The following is a 21413-nucleotide window of genomic DNA, read 5'->3' as shown; positions in this document are numbered from 1 at the left end:
GTAGCACATTCCATCTAACAAAATGTCTTTGCACTAAACAACATTCAAAGAAAACATGGCACAGTACGACTTTTTTGTTTCTTTTTCATTTTTTTTGTCTACGTTGTTTTTTCCTTTTGTACTTGAAATACCAAATAATGTTTTGTTGTTGTATTTTTATTGTGTTTGTTGGTTTAAAATGAAAAGGAAAACAACAAAAATGTTTTCTCCCTAATCTTTCTTTAAAAACGTAGCTGTATTTATATATAATATCTATATAGTCTTCCTTTGTAATGTTTCTGTAAATTGTGCAAATTCAGCAGTAATACAAGTGGCGAGAGATCAGAGAGTGGGCAGTTGATTACAATTATACAAAAAAAAAAAAAAAAAAAAAAATTATCTAACAGCCTTTAAAACTGTGACACCCATTGGAGTCACATGACCTAGAGAGCCTTTCTCCATTGGCTCATCACAAATTGGTCCATCCTGCTAAAGATGATGCCATATATGGAGTTCCTTTTCAGGCTTCCACTGTTTCTTTCCTGACCATTGCTTCATCACGAGAAAACTCCTGAAATCAAAATCAAGCAAACCACAAACACCAACATCCACAATAATCAAATGCTGTCAGTTGACATGTTTCTCCACGTATGCATGTGTGAAAATGTCCGGTGTCCCAGTCTCTCACACAGACATGTGCCCACACACTGTATGGGGCTGCAGACAAACACACACATACACATGTAAGCGTACACAGGCCCGCCCATCTCTGCCGAACCCCCTCCGTTTGCAGTATACTGCTTCAGTCCTTTTGCAGTTCGTCTGTTGTACTGTTGGGGGTTGGAGTTTTGTTTGTTTTCTGGGTGAGAGGAGCGAGGGAGAGAGACAGACGGAGACAAGGAGTGAAGAGAAGGAGTAGACGGAGGCGCTGGATGGGCCTCAGCTGTTCAGGGCCATTGTGTCGATGACCTGCTCCAGCTTGCTCCTCAGTCTCTGTCTCCTCGCTTGCTCATCCCGCTCCAAAGCCGACAAGATCTGAGAATAGAAAGGGGAGGAGGTCAGCAAACCTAATAAATGTGCAAGCTTTTGCTTCCGAAACATGGAGGCGTTCGTCACAAACGAGGCTGTCAGATGACTCCGATATCCCACCGGCCCTGTTCGATCTTGATATATACCGTACATTCTAGTGTAAAAGGTGATACTGAAATAACAGCCGAGCGATAAAATAATGGGTGGTCGCTACCACAGGTCAGGTTAAAAAAAAAAAAAAAGTGATGGGGGATGATTCAGTTGGCCTGATCATGTTTACACTTAAACTGTTTAGGTTCATTGAAATCAGCTGACTTTTCTTAGCCTGTTTTCTGGAGTAACTTCAACGCACTATGTACATCTTCATGTGACAAAAATAACACCTGTTCAAGGTACGTAGGTAAGCAATAATTGCTGATATCTCACCTCATCCTTGTACTTGACGATGTAGGAGTAGATCTCATGTAGGGCCGACATGCTGTTGAACTGGTTGGCGTGCAGGCGTGACTGCTCCGCCAGGTAGGCACTCATGTCCTGGTCGCTGATGGCTGGCATCCTCGAGATGTCAGAATAGTACCTGGAGAAACACGTTCCAATAAAAGCTGAAATCTTGCAAATTTTATGTACACTAACTAAATGAAAAAACAAGTCTGACATTTGTTCATGTACCTTTCTACCCAGTTCTTATAGTTGGGGATGTCTTTAGCGTAGAGCAGCTTGTTCGAAGGCGAGTCCTTCCCAAGTTTATGCTCAGATGTTGAACACGAGTCCATGAAGGTCTGAGCCACCACAGACAAGCAGGCATCTGTAATGCTGTTCTTGTGGATGTCAAAGACAAACTGCGGGTTCTTGATCACATTCACCCAGAACCGCAATGGAAGACTAGAATGATTGAGGGAATACAGGGAAAAAGGAGGAGGGAGGGAGAGGAAGAGTTGCAGAGTTAGAAGGACTTGACAAGCTATTAAGGTTCAGAGAGCACTGCAATGAATGAAGCTGCATACACACTCTGTCTGAACAAAGGGAGAGTGTAAGATACCCGAGGCAGGGAAAATAAGAACCCTGTACATTCTGCTGCACCGCAACGTGTAAAAGCGCTGCATATTCGCTAACTTACAGTCTAAATTTTTTTCATACTACAGCAACTTTTTCACAACACTAATGAGACAAAAACTAGCTACAGAATACTCCCAGTGATGCCGTTTCACAGGTTTGCACACAGAAACTCACCAGTTGCTCTTCCAAGTGTGCCGTACATCAGAGTCTGATATGGAGTGCTTGTCTGCCTGCTCATCCAAGAAGTCAAACATGTATTTGATGGCGAGAGGCAGGGCACTGCCTCTGTGTGCTGTGCTGAAGATGGTCTCAAACAGGTCATCCACAAACTTCTGGAGCGTACCCTGAGCAAGAGAAACAGCACCGGATTAGCTAGTTTGCAAAAAACCTTTTGAGGATGCATTATGAATTAACGAATTAGACCTTTAGCAACTTTACATAACTATGTAATTCAAGTGTAGGTATCCCTCTTAGTTACACTTGATCAAAGATTGAGCAGTTAAGTTACAGCATCAATAAACCAATTCCTTTAGTGCACATTCCTCCTTGGTGGTAATGGTCTGGCTGTGGGCGATGGCTGTCAGTAGCAGGTGTTTGAGAATGACAGGGCTTTGCTTTTAGTACTCAAACTTTCTGAGAGTTTGGGATGAGGCTGAGTGCTCAGTGTTCTTTACAGTACTGAAGATGGAACCCAATGAGAGTTCAGCCTAAGGCAGGTCTACAGTGTTTTTACCACATCGTACAACTCTGGAGATACTGAACCCTCACAAACTCCTGTGTAGTTGAAATGATTTGATATCTCCCACAAGCATTGAGCGCCTTCTTCTCCATCTTCAAGCATTAAGGACACCCTTTTCAAAATGTTATTTAAACCAGCCGGAACTTGAATCTGCACTTTTGTATACGTTCACACAGCCACAAATCAGCTTCCTAAACACACAAAGCTGCGGGAGCTGTAATAAATAAGAACACACTGTCAGCGCTCCAAGCCCCCCCCCATTATCTTCCTCTGGCTTGCATGTTAATCATTTCCCAATCGAAGCAGCATTGATGCCTCTAACCTCTTACTTTTCTACCTGGATCTCAAACAATGGAAATTTAGAGCTAATGAGTGAAACATCGGGGGAAAGGAAATACCAGGGTGAGCTGAATCACAAGAAGCGTTAGTATTTGCGAATGAGAGCAAAAGCTTGACAGTGTTATTAGGCTGCATAGGCAGTTTCTGTGTTTGTGTTCATAGTTAATGTGGATGAATGTGTGCATGTGTGTTCCTAGTGATGAGTGTGCAAATGGATTCGGGACGAAACAGCTGGTGTCCGTGTGTATTCTGTGTATAAGATGTGGCAGAATGATGTGCTGTAAAGGAAGAGTTGCCAACTCTCAGTGGAGTGACACACTCAAGCACCTTCTTCTATTTCTCACTTTTTCATAAGTTTATGTTGGACATTTATTATTTCTGGACCCTAAATCTGCTAATTTCTCTTTTCTTGAGGCTAACAAAAGAGTCTGCACTCTTGTGGTGTCCCCAACCTGTAGAGACAAATGCAGACAGTTAAACAGACTCAAAGTAAGTGGTGCTAATGACAACATTTTTATATTATCATGTTAATGAATGATTGCACTGCTCAGAGGAGAGATTCAGTCTTGTTTTTGAGGAAATATGAAAACAAATGAGTATCTTTAAAAATTTTTTTTCTAATTATTGTTTTGTGTTCTAAATTGCAGTTTGTGGGAATTGAGGCAATAACAAAACAACAAAAAAGTGTGTGGGCCTATTAATCCTAATATGATTTTTCATAGTATTTTAATCTTACTGTTATTCATTTAATTAAAATATTAATACTGGCAAATTTGAGATATGCAGAGATGCAACTTTTGCATGAGTGTATTAGACCATACAGAAGAATAACTTAACCAACCCTGGAGTTGAAAAACATTCACAAACCTCCCTCATTTGCTCAAGTAAAGATGCCAGATTGTACCAGCTTTGACTATAAAACATTTCCAGGATTGTAACTGCTGTTTCACGGAACATTTTAACAAACACACTTTGCCTGATCTAAGTTTGATAACTTCCTTGGGCAAACACACACTGACTGAAGATTGTTTCTCCAAGACATCAACACAAACACTGAGCCTGACTCCAAATAACCTGAAGATGCATGCTGCATTGAAATAAACCAGAGCACAGGTTCCTCACTGTGGTCTGGACAACATGGAGGATTTTGGTGAATAATGATCTCAGGGTAAAAGCCTGGGACTAAAAGCCCTGAGGCCACCAACAGGACCCAGTAACACCAACCAAACAACTCAATAGTCAAAGGTCAGCCTCCTAATTAAGACACACACTCATTCCTGTGCATATGTTTGTCTTTGTGCAAAAGGTTATGGAAAATATTAATGAGCTCTGAGACCAACACCAAACAAAGGTCAGTAGGGGCTGCTGGTGGCATTGGGTGACTGTGTGTGTGTGTGTGTGTGTGTGTGTGTGTGTGTGTGTGTGTGTGTGTGTGTGTGTGTGTGTGTGTGAATATGCATCTTCTCTATACCTTGGTGGCCAGCAGTCTGGTCAGGTAGATCTCAGAGACCATCTTGCTCCCTCTGTCCCCTTCCCTCTGATCCGAGTGGTCATGGTTCTTGACCAGGTGCCACAATTTGGTGCCGCTCTCGAGGTCGGGAGTGATCATGGGAGTTCGGGAGCGCAAGCTGTCTGGACTGCTGGCTGTTCTCAGCATGCTCTCTGGAGGAGGATAAAACATGGAGGAGAGGTGAGTGGAAAGGACCAAAAATAATAGTAAGAAAGTACCTTCTTACCCCTGCACCAATCAGGGGTAAGAAGGTACATGGGGTAAAAGAAACTCAGGATTGTGATCAACTTTTCTTTGCCCTCCTCCTCAGGAAGTTCAGATGTCAAGGTCATGTGAAGGATCGCTGCTCTGGAGCTCCATCTGTAATATTGTTCTGTAATTTCATGTTTTCTTTTTTTGGTTTGAGTATATGAACATATTGCAGAGAAATCTCACAAAAAAGCGCAAACGAATTTGATCTAATGTCAGTTAAACTAGAAGTCAGGGTCTTGCACTGGGTCACTTCAGCGGGGCCAAAGCTTGCTGTGGCTTTGAGCCAGGGCTCCCTTGTTGAGAAGGCAAGGGTACTGGTAGATGCAGTGCAGCGAACAACTTGGTGTTGCTCTGTTGTTTGCAAAAGTGTAATTCATTCTGACTTAATCACCATTTCAAGGGGAACCAATTTAAGCTACACAGGTGGGAAAAACACATGAATAAGAAATCTGAGGCAGCTACAGAGTGCGAAATCGCTGTGTGAAGTTAAAAGTATTTCTGAAAGGTGACAGCTTCTACTACCTGCATGTCACTTTTTCCTTCTAGAATAAATTTGTCTGTCACTCTCTGTCCTGCTCCCTTCCTCCCCCCTTCCCTCCCTTTGTTGGACAGTGATCCCCTATTTTGTGACACGGAGCATTATGCTTTCAGTTTGAATGCTTGTCACTTGTGTGACAAAGCAGGAAAGGAATGAGAGGTTCAAAATGTCAGGACAGAACGTGGGCTACGGAAGTACAGAGAAAGTGTGATGGGAATGCTAGTGAGTATTTATGTTTATGCCATGATGGCAGGGCTCAGGAGCAGTTACTGTAGACGAGGGAGGTACTCTGAAAATGGAAGAGAGAGAAAGAGAGAAGAAAAAAGTGATAATGAGGAACAGAGGTCCATTTCACACCTGGCATTACCTGATGGTATCTGGACAGTGTCTGGATCTGATGTAGCAGGATGACATTTATTTGGCATAAAAAAAAATCATCTCTAGTTTACACATTTCAGAAATCGAAATTGTTGGTCCCTGACCAAAATGTGGCCAAAGTGCAGTCTATTTCTTGCAAACACCTTGATTTACACCATAAAAGAAACAGATTTTTCTTGATAGCTTGCTAATCCATTTGTGACAGCTCCATCAGACCTTATACTGTAGCTATACCATGCTGTGCTGTGACAAACCATGACCTCAGAAAGGAGAGGCATTGGATCAGCTACAATCACTTGTTTGAAGTTAAGGTATCACCCAGAATGCAACAGGCTGCTGCATGTTCATATACCCAGGGGGAGAACCAACCAGCTGTCTTTGACATAAAAGTACACCTTGGCTAAGGTTGGAAGCCATAGTGGCATGGCCATGGTCACGAGCATGGCATAAACAGCATGGGGTGTCTTGGTAATCTCCCACTTTCAATTTGCAAAATAGGGATACAGGTATGGTACAACAGGTCAAGGAGCAGCTAAACTGCGCTATACTGTGTAGTCATTTTCTGAGGAACTTAATACCTGCTTGTGTGATGTCTGGCTTTCATGTGTTTTTGCATTACACTGTCTGCATTACACAATAAATAGGCATGCCAGGCATAAAGGGGGGTCAGACAGACAGAATGTGAGTGAGAAGTGAGCAGTGATAAAGACCTTGTGAGCATCCAAAAGAAAGAGTGTTTTGCAAAAATGAGAAATATGGCTGAAAAATTGCGCTGAACTAAAATTTCTGTTCTACACCAGTGATTAAGTTTATAAATATTCCTTTCTTTCCATAAATGTGCACTGCACATAATTCCACAGTGTATCAGTTTACACTCTATATAAACTGAAACTGTTAAAAGAAGGGGGCAACAAGTAATCCAGCAGGTCTTGAACTGAATCACAGTTCACCTAAACTGGTTGAAAGAGATGCCACAAAAAAAAAATTGAACTAGTTAGTTTACAGAGATGACACAGACACAAAACATCAAACTGACATATTCAGAGTAAACAAATCATTTTGCAAGGCTGTTGAAGTCATGGTAACAAATTGTTTAATGGTTCTTCCCATTTTCTGTGGAATTGCAGCAGCATCATATTTAAAAAAAATTAAAATACACAAGTCAGATTCTAATTTTGTGACACCACCACCTGAATGCAATTTAGCTGTTTTGCTTTCACTGGTACCTTGTTAGAAATGCATCTGTGCATATTATGAAATGAGTGCACGCGTACATACACATGTACACACAGACAAACACACATACAAAACACACACACACACCTTCTCTCGTACCATATCTGCTGAGGGACTTGGTGAACGTGGAGGAGTTGGAGATGTTGTAGGCTGAGTTCTGTTTAGGCACCAGGGCAATCACTGAGCCATCTGTCACCTGAAACAGGATTTTCAAGATCAGTTAGCATTGCAGAGAACGTCCAGCAGCAAGATTATAGTTCAACAACACAAATTAGCGCTGTGCTCGAATGGAATTGTTTTTTCCAAATTACTACTTTTCTTAGGTACTTTCAGCCAAATCAATAGGAGTTATTGTTCCAGCATGAAACAAGGCATAATGGGATTTATGCTGTGCTTGAGTAGCGGGGTACCTGGTAGTGAGCCAGTGTGTTGAGTCTCTTCCAGTCATTGTCGATCTTAGTGGTGACATCCTCGTCCTGAAGGATGATGCGAGCCATCCTGCCCTGTCGCCATTCTGTCACACACAAAAACACACAGAGAGAGGAGACACAAGTAAGATTGTGCACGTTTGTTAAATATGTTTGAATAGAACAGAAACGGGACATGGATTGCATAGAGACTCAGTGGACATTTTTTAGGCACGCCAATCAATTTACACCATAACCTCCCTTCTTGGAACAAAAAGTCAAGCTGCTGTAACTTACTAAGGATGCAGATAGCAATGTTCAGTGACTTAATAAAATTTAGAATGGGTATAATGCATAATTTAAGTGATTTCTGGCTCCTCACTTGAATTTATTTTGTACAGAATCACCTCTCCTGTCTGAAGGGACCCCCTCCTGTTTAAGAGAGCCCGTGAAACGATTCCCTGTTTTACCCCCTGCGGTAGTGCACCTGTGCTCTGTGTCTATACTTGGGGTGTTTGTGTGTGTGTGTGTGTGTGTGTGTGCGTGCGTGCGTGTGTGTGTGTGTGTGTGCGTGCGTGCGCATTGGTGCGTTTGGCAGTTCTTCTTCTCCTTACCCAGGTCCATATCTGAGGCCTTTGGTCTCTGGGAGTATGGCGTTCCCTTGTACACAGCATCCAGCAGCTTCTCTTTCACCTGCGTCACTGTGTCACAGTTCAGACTCTTCACTGTCACCTCCGGAGCATTTTCATTCTCTGGGTTAACACAGTGCAGCGTCTACAGAGGCGGAGGTCAGAGGGAATAGGCCGCAGGTCACATTTAGACCAGAAAGTCAGCACAGACTGGGAGCGTTCACTATTGACTTGGGTAGGCATGACCATGCGATGATTTTTGACTTCAAAGAGCAGTTAAGAATCAATATATAATTGCAGAAGGGTGCACACTGAGCTTTTTATTATTAGTATAGGGGCATTTAATCAGAACCAGAGGTCTTGTTGCTTTTGCCCTTGTATTATGTTAAGGTTACAAAGCTCAGAGCATATTTTGTGGAGTTGTAAATAGCCAGTGTTGCCAACAACTGCTAAATGGTCTTTGATTTAGAATACAGGACATAAATCCACATGAATGCACAGTATCAACTGTATGTGTGCATCTGTTTTACACTCTCCTCCAGCACCTAATATATGGCCCAACTTTCGGTGTCCACTAGTATGTGCGTGTCTACTAACCAAAGTCTTGTAGTCAATCTGCTGTCTGATGAGTTTGTCCTCGCTGAGGGAGTAGCGGGCCTCTCCTGTGATCGCGTCTATTGGTCCTTTTTCCATTTGCTGCTTCATAGCACAGTACAGCATGAAGAGAGGCTCACCGGCACACTCCTGGAAACAGGGAAACAGAGATGTAGGAGGAAGTAGGAGGAGGGAGACAGACAGAAGGGAAAGGTGAGAATGGAATAGATGAAAAGAGAGGGAAAGGAAGAGAAAGACAGATTGTTAAAATGCACACTACAAATGCAACTGTGCAAAAACTTTACCTACAAAAAACGTACACAACAGCAAAAAATGCATCGCTTTGCTCAGCAACCCTCCAATTATATGTCTAATCTTAAAGCCAACTACAGGCAGAGCAGTAAAGGACGAGGCCACGGCCTGTGTTGGCTAACAGCGTGCTGTAAATTGACAGAGAACACGCGCACGCACGCACACACACACACACTATTTTTTCTCTCACACACACTCTAGCCTCTCCCCTGTGTTTCTTCTTTGGGAAAAACACCCTTTACAAATCTGTGTGTGTGTGTGTGTGTGTGTGTGTGTGTGCGCGCAAGAAGGAGAGAAATCAGAGAAGGTGTGAGTGTGAGTGTGAGTGAGTGGCAATTGATGGAGGAGTTAATAGAAGGTTAACGACTGAGGGGTGAAAAACGCTTGGAGAAGCACTTTAGTGTGTGAGACGCGTCAACCAGGCAACGAGCACTGGGATGTTGGGCCCCCTGTCTCTCTTTCCCTCATTCTCTCTCTTTCTCTTTTTCACTTGTTCTGCTGGCCTGCCAACTAAGAACTGCCTGCTTGTACAAATATCAGGAACTGGAACTATTCCTTAAAGACAATCTTTATTTTTCATATTCGTAGACTGAAAATGTTTTTGGTCTCATAATGTTACTCAAAGTAACGCTGTTTAACAAATGATTCCCATTTTCTAACATGCATTCTTGTGGTTTGAGGCAGAGGAAGTGTACTGCAAGTCCTGCCCTCCGCCCCTCAGTTGGGCATGTTCATGCATCAGCACATGTCAGTCATCTTGGTGAGCTGTCAGATGAGCTCTGTAGGATAATCTAGCACTGCCTGCCTCCTATGGAGAAAACACAGCACACCGGCAGACGTCCTCTCTGTCTAGCAGCATACGAGCCAGCTCTGTGCTGCATCTCAGCCCTTCTGTCTCCTTCAGATGGCACCAGTGTGGAGAAGCAATACTGATGCTGCATGTTTATGAAAGGGTCATGTCTGATGTGTCTCTTTACTTCTGTGTCTTGCCTTCATTCTGTTTTTTTTAGTTCATTTAATTGAGGACTACTACTACTACTACTACTATAATGACATTTTTCATACAACATCCTAAAAAAATCATCTGAAATTTACCCAAAGCAACAGGTGCAGAAATAGAGTAACCATGTAACTCCCCACTCTCTCAAACAAGTCAGTGCAAAGGAGAACAAATCAACCCTTAGAATAGGGTAATGGATAAAAGGATTTTTTTCTAACTCCTGTTCCCTTTTGTAGGTAGGTAAAAGCTCCATCTCTTTCCTCCTTTTGAACAACTACTTGACCTTTACTAATTTCTATTCACACACGGCTGAACCTTGAAATTGTTCCAGGCCTTTCTTTTATGCAACCCCTAAAATCTTGGTAGAAAGAGAGGTACTGAATTGCAGAGGTTAGATTAAAGCTAGGCTGGTAACCTTGCTCCTAACGACAGCAAGTCTTTACCTCACTTTTCATTTTCCCCTTTCTGTTGCACCCTTTGTTCCATTTTAAAACCTTTCTCTAATTTCTCTATATCCACTTCTACCACTTTTTTTTTTCCTCTTTCTAAACATTTTCTCTCTACATTCCTTATCCTTTTCCTGTCCTTTTCTCTGTTGTTTTTGTCTGGTCTAAAGTTCATAAACACAGCTGTTATAAAAGATCCCAAACAGCTTCCCTGTTAACACACTCCCCTGCCTCTGAACCCAACTCTGGCTGTCCAGTCTTCCAAAAGGAGCCAAAGCACACACATGCACACAAAAAACTGATACACTAACTCACGCAGATGCTAACTGGGAACCCCAGGGGCTTGGCTGGTTCACTGTCCACCAGAATGCCTGTCCTGGCGAGGGTTTAAGGCCCCGCTGCTAACTGATTAGCTGCAACGATGTTTCAATGTGGAGAATGTGTGTGTGGTAAAAGGAATTTACCGCAGTTTAAGCCTAAATAATTCCCTCTGATCCCATATCAGAGTGAAAGGAATTCAAAATAAGAAAGAAAACATACAGACACAGACAGCGAAATGAGAGAGTGCATTTTTGTAAGATCTCTGGCTTCCTCTTTTGCTAAGCCCCAAAGCTCTGAAGGGGGATACAAACACACAAGTATGCATACAGGCAACCCCCCCCCACACACACACACACAAACACACACACACTCTTTCTTGACTCTAAAAGAATCCAGCCAGGGACACAAAGGTTAGTGTAACAGGCTACAGCGATCACAACAACATGAACAGCTATGTCTGAACAGGGCTTCAGACTGCAGATTCCTCAATTCAGAGAAAGGAGAATTTACCACATGAAAGGTAGAGGTAAGGGACAGGTAGCCTGCTGCCTTTGCCTTATCTAATGCTGCAGCTGTAAATGTGTGTTGGTGAGGCATTTTTCTATCCTCAAACACCAGCTGTATTAGTATTGCTTCAAAAGTTGTGTGTCTCTGCATGTGTGTGTGTGTGTGTGTGTGACAGACAATTTTACCTTGAGGAACTTGTAAAGCAAGAAGGTGAACCAGTTGGTGAGCATCTTCTCAGCAACTGACTCCGTCCTGAGAGAGATATGAAAGGAGAGGAGAGAGAAAGGAGAAGGCAATGGATGAGGATGAGAGGGAAATAATAGGAAAAATAGAGGATGACAGCAAAAGGATGGGAATGAAGAGTAAGAAGGAGAAAAAAAAGAAAAATGTGATTTTTTTTGCCACCACCTCACTAAACAGCACATAAATAAATAATAAATCTCTGCACAAGACACTGAGAAATTTTCAAACTGCTCCTCCCTGTTTCAATGAGCACCCCCCCCAATAAACCCACTTGTCTTTATTAAAAATACAGCAATTAGTATAATTCACTAACTTCTCTCGTTAATCACAAACCTGCCGTGTAATGAAGGGAACCTCTGCATGTGCACGCTATCAAGCAGACACACGTGTACAACTAGCAAACTAAATGAAAACAGAGCAATTAAAAGGCATTGTAATTAACGGATTTATTGCGTCTAATTTTTTAAACAACTTAAAGGGAGACTGGCACTAAGGGTATGGAGGGCCAACACCACACACACACAAAATATGTTTTCTTCTTTATCATCATCCTCATATTTACCTGCTCACTTTTCATTATCCTTCCTTTTCACATTGAGATTTAACATTTCGGTTAGATGAATGCACAAGGTGGATGTTAAAGAACTATCTGGAATTTTCTAAAATCCTCTGCTGGGTCACTGGGTTGTGTAACTGGGCCATCTTCCCACATTTGTTGTAAATATTATCCTTTTTTAAAGACTTTCATTGACAAATTGTAAAGGAATAAAGGAAAACACAGGAAACTTAGCCAATGTGCTAGTGAATCCAGTCAAGGCCTGCAGCATGAACAGGACGTGAGCTCCTACGGTTCTTGAACCCTCCCTGTTTGACTGTTGAGTGTTGTTTGATGTATGTGTTTTTTTTTCATGGCTGTCAGCAAAATATACCGGATGAAAGATGAGGTAGAACGAAGGATTGGAGGACGAAGGACTAGGTAGGCAAATACACCTGGACAGAACACGCTTTTGGGCATGCCAGGACTTGATAGTGGGTGACTTGTAACATCATCTCATTCAGGGCGGATAAATCCCAGCACCCATCTTTCTGAAGTCTTTAAACGTGCTACAGGAGGAGGGGTTGATGCAGCTTTCCTGGCCACTCACAGCGACTCAGAGCCTATGATGTACAAATCCAACCAAATGACCCCAATATAAGAGCATCATTTCACCATAGGGGATGGAAATCCACATGGGAGCCAACTATTTAGTCCTTCTCCTGTTCTTTTCTGTGTATATGTCTAAAAATAAAAAATTCTAAAGCCTATCTTTTGCAGTATAAAGACCAAAACAGGGTGAACCATGTGTAATAATTGCCGAGCTTATTAATGCCAGCTCCCGAGGCTAGTGTAGTTAACAGGGACGGCGTGTTGTGACCGTATGCCCCAAGAGGGGATTGGAAAAGGCTTCACACAGGCACACTGGCTGAGAGTCATTTATTTGATTAGATTTTTAATTAAATATCTCTCCGAGGAGAGGGAAGAAAGAAAAAAAAAACATAACATAACTTTTTTTATCATTTAATGTCTAATTCCAATTTATTTGGAGACAGGCCATTTCTCTAATTGTATCTTTTCTTAAACACATGTATCTTTTCCTGCCCAGCTGTCTGCAGTAGTTCATTTTAACTTCTCTTTTCTCCCTCTGCCTATCTACTCTCTCTCCATATTGCACCTTTCTACCTACCTAAAGTCCTCTTTTTCTTTATTCCTCTCATCCGTCTCCCCATGTTTCTCCCTCCATCAATTTGCCTCCAGCCTAAGTCTCCCTCTAGACATTTTGCCCTCTCTTTCTGTCAGTCACCATTTCCCTCCCTCGTTGTGCTCCATCCACATTTCTTGCTGCCTTTTCATCTCAAATTCATTCCCTCCACTGCTGCACCTTTTCCTCTTTACCAATCCTTTCTCTCTCTTTCCCTCAGACCCTCCCTTGTAAATCCTTCTCTTCTCTCCCTTTACATCCCTTGCCCCCCCTTACCTTTCTCACTGTGTGTGTGAGGAGAGAGAGGTCTGCCTGACTGTGGTTCCACTGGGAGTGTGTGTGTGTGCTCGGGGGTGTAATCCTCTTTGACAGGGACAGAGTTGAGAGATAGAGACGAGGTCACACACATGCGCCTCTAAAAGCTACAATCACTGTTACCTGCCTTCAGTTGTCAGGTGAAAAAACGAATTGTTTGACATTCTCACAGACCATCATCTTCTGTTTTCTATCATTTCCTGTTCTCTTCCTAATTCAGCAACATAATTAGTATTACTGTTTGCTTGGTTTTGCATGTGCTTTACCACTGCCATGACAACAGGAGGGCAAGGAAACTGGGGAACAATGACAAGTAACAAAAGTTTTTGGTTCTGTTTTTTTTGAAGGCTAAATGGTCAAGTTGCCCACTGTCAGTGGGGTGTCTTTTGTCAACGACATCCTAACCCAGTCAGGAGTATGCAAAACACAGGCCTGAACACACATGCACACACAAAGGGACATAACCTCAAACTTGAACCCCCAGTGGGGGAACTATTTGTGCCTATCTGTGACATGTTTTTGTGCAGAGTCTGAGCCAGTTTAAACTCCTCTCCCTCCTTCTTTTTGTACCTCCTGAGTAAGAGCTTGGGGTGGTTCTTGCTCTCAAGGTTTTTGTCGATGAGGTCAGACAGGAGCTGTTTGAGGACACCCGTGGCGTACTCCATCTCTCCCTGCAGCGCTGTCATGATGAGGGAGGCCACATTGCCTCGGTCTCGCATGGAAAAGGACCGCTGTGCCTCTAGGGTGCGAATGAAGGTTAGCAGGAAGTGCTTTTTGGTCAGCAGCTGGCCGAACAACGTCAGGGCCTTCTCCACGTTAGCAGGGACCTGGAGGAGAGGGGAGGGAGGTGTTGATGGGAAGGATTGTGAGAAGAGGAAGAGAGGGTTGGATAATGGAAAGGTAGTCATTTGTAGGACATAGGGAAGAGAAAATGAAAGTGAGGCATGGATGGAGCAAGGGGATGAAGGTAGTGTAAAGGAAGCAGGAAATTGGGTAAAAAAATAAAAGGGAAAGAGGCAGAAAATCGGAAGTAGGTATACACCAAAACGAGTGAGGTAGAGCCAGATGAAGAGGTTGAGAGCAGGAGGAAGAGGAGGATGTGGAGAAAAGAATTGGTTGTGAGTCATAGTTGAGTCATAGTTGAGAAATGGATTAATGAGTATGTGTGAGAAGGAAGAATTTCAGATGAACAATACATTGGGAAAAGAGCCACATATTCACATGCACAAATATACAGACAGGTGACAACTTAAAGGGAAAGCCTGAATAAATTAGTTGTGAAATTAACAAATGCAGATGCTTCCACACAGGTGCACTGCATGGTACAATTAGGCAGGTGACATCCAATCATGCTCTTTGGCATGTATAAAAATGCTGTGTAGGCCCAGTTGATTCTGATTTTGTATCAAGATGGCAAGAGGGAAAGATCTAAGTGACTTTGAAAGAGGGTTCATTGTTGGGGCACGGATGGAGGAGCTTCAGGCACAAAGACTGCTCAGCTGGCCTGTGTTTCAATAGGAACAGTGACTAAAGTGACATCTGCATTTAGATCTATGGGAAAGACATCAATAAACAGGGTCAGAAATTGTGGTCGACAGGACACATTTGATGACCCTGATGCTGGTGCATTGGTGTGATATGGAAGGAAAAACAGAAGAGCAACTCTTCCTCAGGTGACTGAGAATGTCAACGCAAGTCGGGATCAGACTGTGTCTTGCTGACACAGAGAGGGATATTATGGTAGGGTTGCAGTGCATAAACCCCTCATTACAAAGATGAATACATATTTGAGAGTTAAGTGGTAAAATAACCATAGGCACTGGTCTACAGAGATGTGGAAATAAGTGATATGGTCAGATGAGTCTCCTTCACCATTTTCTTGACAAGTGGGCGAGTGCACAGGTGGCGTACACCAAGAGAACTGTACAGGTCTGACTGCTTGACCCCAACACTGAGGGGATCCGGTGGCTCTGTTATGCTTTGGGGGCATTTTGCTGGCATGGCTTGGGTCCACTTGTCCCCTTAGAGAGAAAGGTCACTGCAAATCAATACAAAGTTGTTCTGAGTGATCACCTTTATCCTGTGAGGAAACATTTCTATCCTGATAGGAGTGATCTCTTCCAGGAAGACAATGCTCCCATCTATAGGGCACGAGGGGTCACTAAATGGTTTGATGAGTATGAAAATGATGTGACTCATACGCTATGGCTTTTGCAAATTCCCAGGTCTCAACCAGGTTGATTTTGGGCTGATGTGTCAGACAGCAGTCTCCACCACCGTCATCAAAACACCAAAAGAGGGAATATCTTTTGGAAGTATCGTGTCTATCCCTCCAGTAGAGATCCAGAGAACCGGAGAATTAATGCCAAGGCGCACAAGGTGGGCCAACACCTTAATAAGCCACTTTATGTTGGCTTTTCATTCAATTTGTCACCTGTCTGTATTTATCCACACACAGGGAAGATCATGTAGATTCCACTCCAGCTTCCATATACGTCCATAAAACTAGGCCTTCAAGGTTTGTACTCTTGCCTCTCTTCTTATTATGGTCCCAATCCTCTCTCATTTTTCCAGTTCACTGTCTCTCTCTCTCTTTACCTCTGTCCATCTCTCAGTGCCCCTCCTTTCAACTGATTCTTTTCCTCTCTCAAAGCAACGAGCAGGCCTCCCCCTCTGAGGGAGAGGAACAGAGGTTTGAAGTGAGAATGTGAGCTTCATGCTGTAATAAGAAATTGATCTGCCTTCTAGCGTACTACTGTGGCCTGTGATTGCCTGGGTCATACAAATGAAAATCCAATGTTGCGCTACACTATCCCTTTGGAATACAGTTGATAGCACGATACTGCATGTCTCAAAGCCCTGTCCCTTCAGCTGCCACCTTACATGCATGTCAACGGAGCTCAAGTGTGCATTTCAATGTAATGTATGTGTGAGAGTTTAATGTATTTGGAGAGATGATGGAAGTATGTGCACATGCTGCGTTACAGTGTCAACACAGCCTGTTGAGAGAGTGTTCCCTCTTTAGGAGCGAACAGCAGCGGAGGGGAGAGTGTTTTATTGAACGCGTGAACATTACTTTTTCAGGAGACTTAGACAGGCTCACTTACACCTTCGTCTTTGTGGAGCTCAGCTATTGCTCACTTCCCAAAAGAGAACCGTCCCTTCACTGTATTACATGAAACTGGAGCTTGCCCAGAAAAAAATTTCAAGTTATGTTTTCTTACTAGTACTTGAATTCTCTTCTGCTTTGTCGTACGTCAGCCGAGTCTGTAAAACTTCTGATTTGTGTAAAATAATTTTATGTAAGAGACGTTTCATAGAGTCTTCCGTCCTCTAAAAGAAGTTGTGTTAAAATTTCTTCCATGCACACTGTTCTCCCCCAACTTTCTAAACTCGAACAAAAACCTTTCCTTGTAATCGCACTCAAAATGCTGACAGATGATGAATTCGGTTCATTTTTCCTTCCCATTATTCATCAAAGTCCTTGCTTAAAATCTCCTCTTCAAGACAGACTGTTTCTAATTACACATCTAAAAACACCCACACGCAAAGCAAACACACGCACGCGCGCACGCACACACACACACACACACACACACACACACAGAATGACTTTCATTCATCCAGAGTGTTTTTGTGTTTGTGTGTTCATGTGTGCGGTGCGCTCTCTACTGACCCGTACCTCCATCTCCTTGAGCACAGGATGGTCCTCAATCCCAGGAAAGAGGACCCTCATGGCATAGGTGCGGTAGTCCAGAAAAGGGATTCCTGCCCCATCCAGCTCCTGGGTGAGTTCATGGATGTCCGTCTGCAGTTCTGCAAAGGCTGCACAAAAAAAGGACAAGGAGATGTGAATGTCATAAGTTTCATATGACATATATATATTATAAAAAACACAGACTTTAATTACAAAGGAATGGAAATTGTATTGTTTTTTACGTTATAATCTTCAAGAGTGCTTTCTTGATTTTGGTGACACCTTTGGCAATGATCAGTCTTCCGTTTGGCGTTTAGTATTCTGTCAGCTCTGGCCCAACACAAAGCACTCATTTAAAGACATTTAATGACTAAAGCCTGTATTTCCTTTATCTTTTTCTATTTAAAATGCATCCCTTCATCTGCAGCACCTCATGACTGGTATTTTAAAAAGGAATGTAGGATGAAACACTATTGTATGTAATCAAGTGGCAAAAATGAGTAGCAAAGAAGCATTTATTTAGGTATAAAAGTTGGGAATTGTTACTTTAAAGGTGGTCATTACCAGCTTAAAAGCTCCAATTTTGAAGGTGCGTTCTCAAGCAATGATTACTATTCTTTCTCCCCGAAAAATGGGGAAGTGTTTCACAATGACGACTGAAAGGAACACAAAAGAAAGGAAGGGAAAAGCTATGGTCACAGTGCAGAATCATCCAAGCGAAAACACCTGCAACTATAGAGCCAGTCTTCATCTTTATTTTGACTATGCATGCCTCTGTCAACCTGATTTCCGCAAACAGCATCGTTTAGAGAGGAAAAAGGCAATATAGGTGAAACTGAGGAAAAGACGGAGGCGTGTGGAGGAGTAGCTGTGAAAAGGAGCATTATGTGATCGCTCTGTGCTGAGAGTGGAGAGAAAGATGGAGGGAAGAAGAAGGAGAGGGAGGACGGAGAGGAAAGTGTTCTGGTGCTCAGTGGCTGGAGGGGAGCTCAGGATGAAACTGCACACAGGAATATGAGCCTGTGAGTACACACACATTACATGCTGCCACCTCACATGCTTGTACTCCTGCAGCCACACACACACACACACACACACACACACACACACACACACACACACACACACCCATCCACACACACACACACACACACACACACCCATCCACACACACACACACCCATCCACACACACACACACACACACACACACACACACACACACACACACACACACTTTTCCTGTCTTGCCCCTCAGCTGAACACATAACCTAGTGCCCAGATGATTTATGTGAGCGTATGTGTCAATGTTTTTACACATTTTCCATTCCGTGTGTTCTGACCCCATTCTGTATATTCCACCAGCTTCACAAGTCACAACTAGAGGGAACAAATGGGATCATAGCCATTCTCCCACTCATGTCCTATACAATAGTGCATATAGCTAGTGCTTTTGGTGAACTGCCTCGATTCCATTTTATAGATATAAAACGCCCTTAAGAAGAACATATACAACTATATGGTTCCATTAGCTTGAAGTTGTGTCTGTACCCTATAGCATCCAAAATACACCAACACATGGATACACAACCAAAACAAATAACGAACTAAAGCCCAGACTAACAGATGGCTTGTGTCACCCTATCCCTCTCTTCCTATCTCTCTTTTTCTCCCTCTCTCCTCCCTTCAAAGTGACATCTTAGAGGTCACCTCTCTCTCCCCTATGGTTGCCTGTCCTCTGCTACATCCCTCCATCTTTCTGTTTTTTTTTTCTCTTGTTGGCTCCCTTATGCCCTCCATCATTCTCTCTATCTCTAATCGATCTTTTTTTTCTCTACCTCTCTCCATCCTTTCACTCAATTTCTTTTTAACCATCTATTTTTAAAGTCAATATTTTTGCTTGTTTGCAAAAGTTCTATTTGCCTCTCGGCCTGGACTTCCCTGAAAAAAGGGTGGCTTATTCTGCCTTCCTACTATCCATCACTTATTTATCTTCTTGTCTCTCTCCCATATAATCTAATCACCTCCTCTCTTTTCACTCTATGTTGTCTCCTTATTTGTCCCCATCCCTTTCTGCAACCAAGTATTTATCTACAATTACCTTCCTCTCTTTATCCCCCACTATCTTCAAATCCAACTTCTTCTCTCCGTCTCTATCCTTCTCTTGTTATTTGTCCTCTCTCATAATCTTCCTATCCATCTCTTCTTCTACTCCCCATCTCACAAGTTGTCCGGCTTATTTATCTCCTTCGCTCCGTCCCCTTCCTTCCATCCATCCTCTTGATGTCTTCCAGACAGTGGTGACAGCGGAGGACAGACAGGGTCAGGGCACCTGGACTCACTGCCACACAACCCAGCCAATCATTGTTGGACCTGTGTGTGTGTGTGTGTGTGTGTGTGTGTGTGTGTGTGTGTGCGCATCTGATTACAGGTAGTTGCAAAAGAGAAGGACATGAAGAGTTGAGTGTCAGGGAGTGTGGCGTGAAGTGCATTCATTTTCAAACTTGTAGTCTTCAGACCCAACCACTGCTGACTCAAGTGACATCACTTGAGACAATTACAAAAAAAAAAAAAAGGCTTTATACAACTGTTTTTACAGTTGTATAAATACCCGTAAATGATTTTGATGTGTAAAATCTGTGGAGTTCCCCTTTAACTTCAGAAATTTTAGAGTTTAAGAGGAGTTATTTTAGTAAGTTGATTTAAAACCTGTACATCTGTGTCAATCTCATGCACACTTGTTGCCATTTTTGTAGCCTTTTTTTGCCTCTATTTCTCACGAATGTAGCTAGATAGCTAAAAAGCTATGGAGGAATATGATGTTGCCATTTTTGATCATGCCTACAAAGCTCTGAATGCGCACAACAAACCTGCAGACCACCTTATAATGTCTCTACTAGTAACTAAAGTAAATTGATGGTATTGTTATATTTGAGGTTCACTAAAACAGTGCAACAAGTGAAGTGATCTCTCATACAAGTGTACTCTGATGATAATGGTTATCAGTATTCTCCTTCTCTTTCTCCACATCAGCTTCTCTCTCTTGCCAGACAAACCAGTAACAGCATCACTAGGCCCTCACTGGATCCATGCTGTCTCCTGTCAAATGAATATATGCTAATATACTGATGTGTATGTCTCTCTCTATCTCTCCCCCTGCTTAAGTTGTTGCCAAACCCCTCCTTCCTTACTATCCCTGACTTTCCCACCTCTGTCCCACCAGTCCTTTATCTATCTAACCTCCATCTTTCAGTGTGGATGGTAGTGAGGCCAGCCATGCGGCTCTCTTGTGGGATGGAGAGCCAACATCTGGTGGCTGGCTCACATCAAAGTACTCCTCTGGAAACCCACCAACACCCACGCAGACATGCATACTCTTTTTCTCTCTCCCTCTCTCTCTGTCACGCACACACACACACACACACACACACACACACACACACACACACACACACACACACACACGCACGCACACTGCTGCCACCTAGGGGGACAGGTGGCAGCAAGAGGGAGGGAGAAATAGACAGTGAGAAAGAAAGCAGAGAGCGAAATAGATAGCACGTTATTTAGGGTGAAAGTTATTATGTTAGTATACTTTAGTTAGTATGAGTATGAAAAGCAACTAGGAGAATACCAGCATTACATAAGTAACTTTTGAGGGTCGAGCGGCAAGTGTCACACCGCCTCTTGTGCTCAGATTTTGTTCAAACTCACCTTCTTTGCACTCAAGAGCCACCCTGGACTCCAGGTTGTCCATCTGCAGTTGAAGACGCTTGAGGGTGCGGTCGGCATCCCGTGACTTCCTCTTATAAGCAATCAGCACCACAATTATAACCAGCAGGAGCAGGCCACCACCTCCTCCGATACCGATGATGGCAGGCAGGGTGAGCAGGCTGTCTGAGTAGATCTGCAAGGTCCCTGGTGAATATTCAAAGCCTCCAACACGCACCTAGTAATAAGACATAAATGGAACAGTTACTCTTGTTTGTTGAGCAGGTGGGGGAGACAAACGACACACATACACAGAAGAAAATAATTTATGGGCTTGTTTGCAGCAATATTTGACAGGGTTCCAAGTCAAAGCTGTAAAGCACTTTCATTTACATCAAGTAGAAACTAAATTAGCCACTGCTACCAACATTATAGCT

At 43.0% G+C, this 21413-nt stretch overlaps 1 protein-coding gene across 6 annotated transcripts in view; it reads right to left on the bottom strand.

Moving 5' to 3' along the window:
- Positions 1-388: 388 nt before the first annotated feature.
- The window catches only part of LOC120807322 (plexin-A1-like), a 181364-nt gene continuing 160339 nt past the window's right edge, over positions 389-21413 (bottom strand). For 3 of the 6 annotated variants that reach the window (XM_040159122.1, XM_040159124.1, XM_040159123.1), the window contains exons 20-32: positions 20980-21214; positions 17246-17394; positions 14140-14396; positions 11458-11524; positions 8690-8836; positions 8078-8237; positions 7467-7570; positions 7144-7252; positions 4614-4804; positions 2239-2408; positions 1678-1890; positions 1435-1585; positions 389-1014 (exon numbers count right to left, since the gene is read on the bottom strand). In XM_040159122.1, the coding sequence (XP_040015056.1) occupies positions 919-1014; positions 1435-1585; positions 1678-1890; positions 2239-2408; positions 4614-4804; positions 7144-7252; positions 7467-7570; positions 8078-8237; positions 8690-8836; positions 11458-11524; positions 14140-14396; positions 17246-17394; positions 20980-21214 (2049 nt within the window). In that variant the 3' untranslated portion in view covers positions 389-918. The remainder of the gene's footprint in view (positions 1015-1434; positions 1586-1677; positions 1891-2238; positions 2409-4613; positions 4805-7143; positions 7253-7466; positions 7571-8077; positions 8238-8689; positions 8837-11457; positions 11525-14139; positions 14397-17245; positions 17395-20979; positions 21215-21413) is intronic. The other 3 variants (XM_040159126.1, XM_040159125.1, XM_040159127.1) reach the window with 3 other exon arrangements.

This window comes from Xiphias gladius, chromosome 21, assembly GCF_016859285.1.
Source record: "Xiphias gladius isolate SHS-SW01 ecotype Sanya breed wild chromosome 21, ASM1685928v1, whole genome shotgun sequence".
NCBI lineage: Eukaryota > Metazoa > Chordata > Actinopteri > Istiophoriformes > Xiphiidae > Xiphias > Xiphias gladius.
This window is presented reverse-complemented; position numbering and strand designations above follow the sequence as displayed.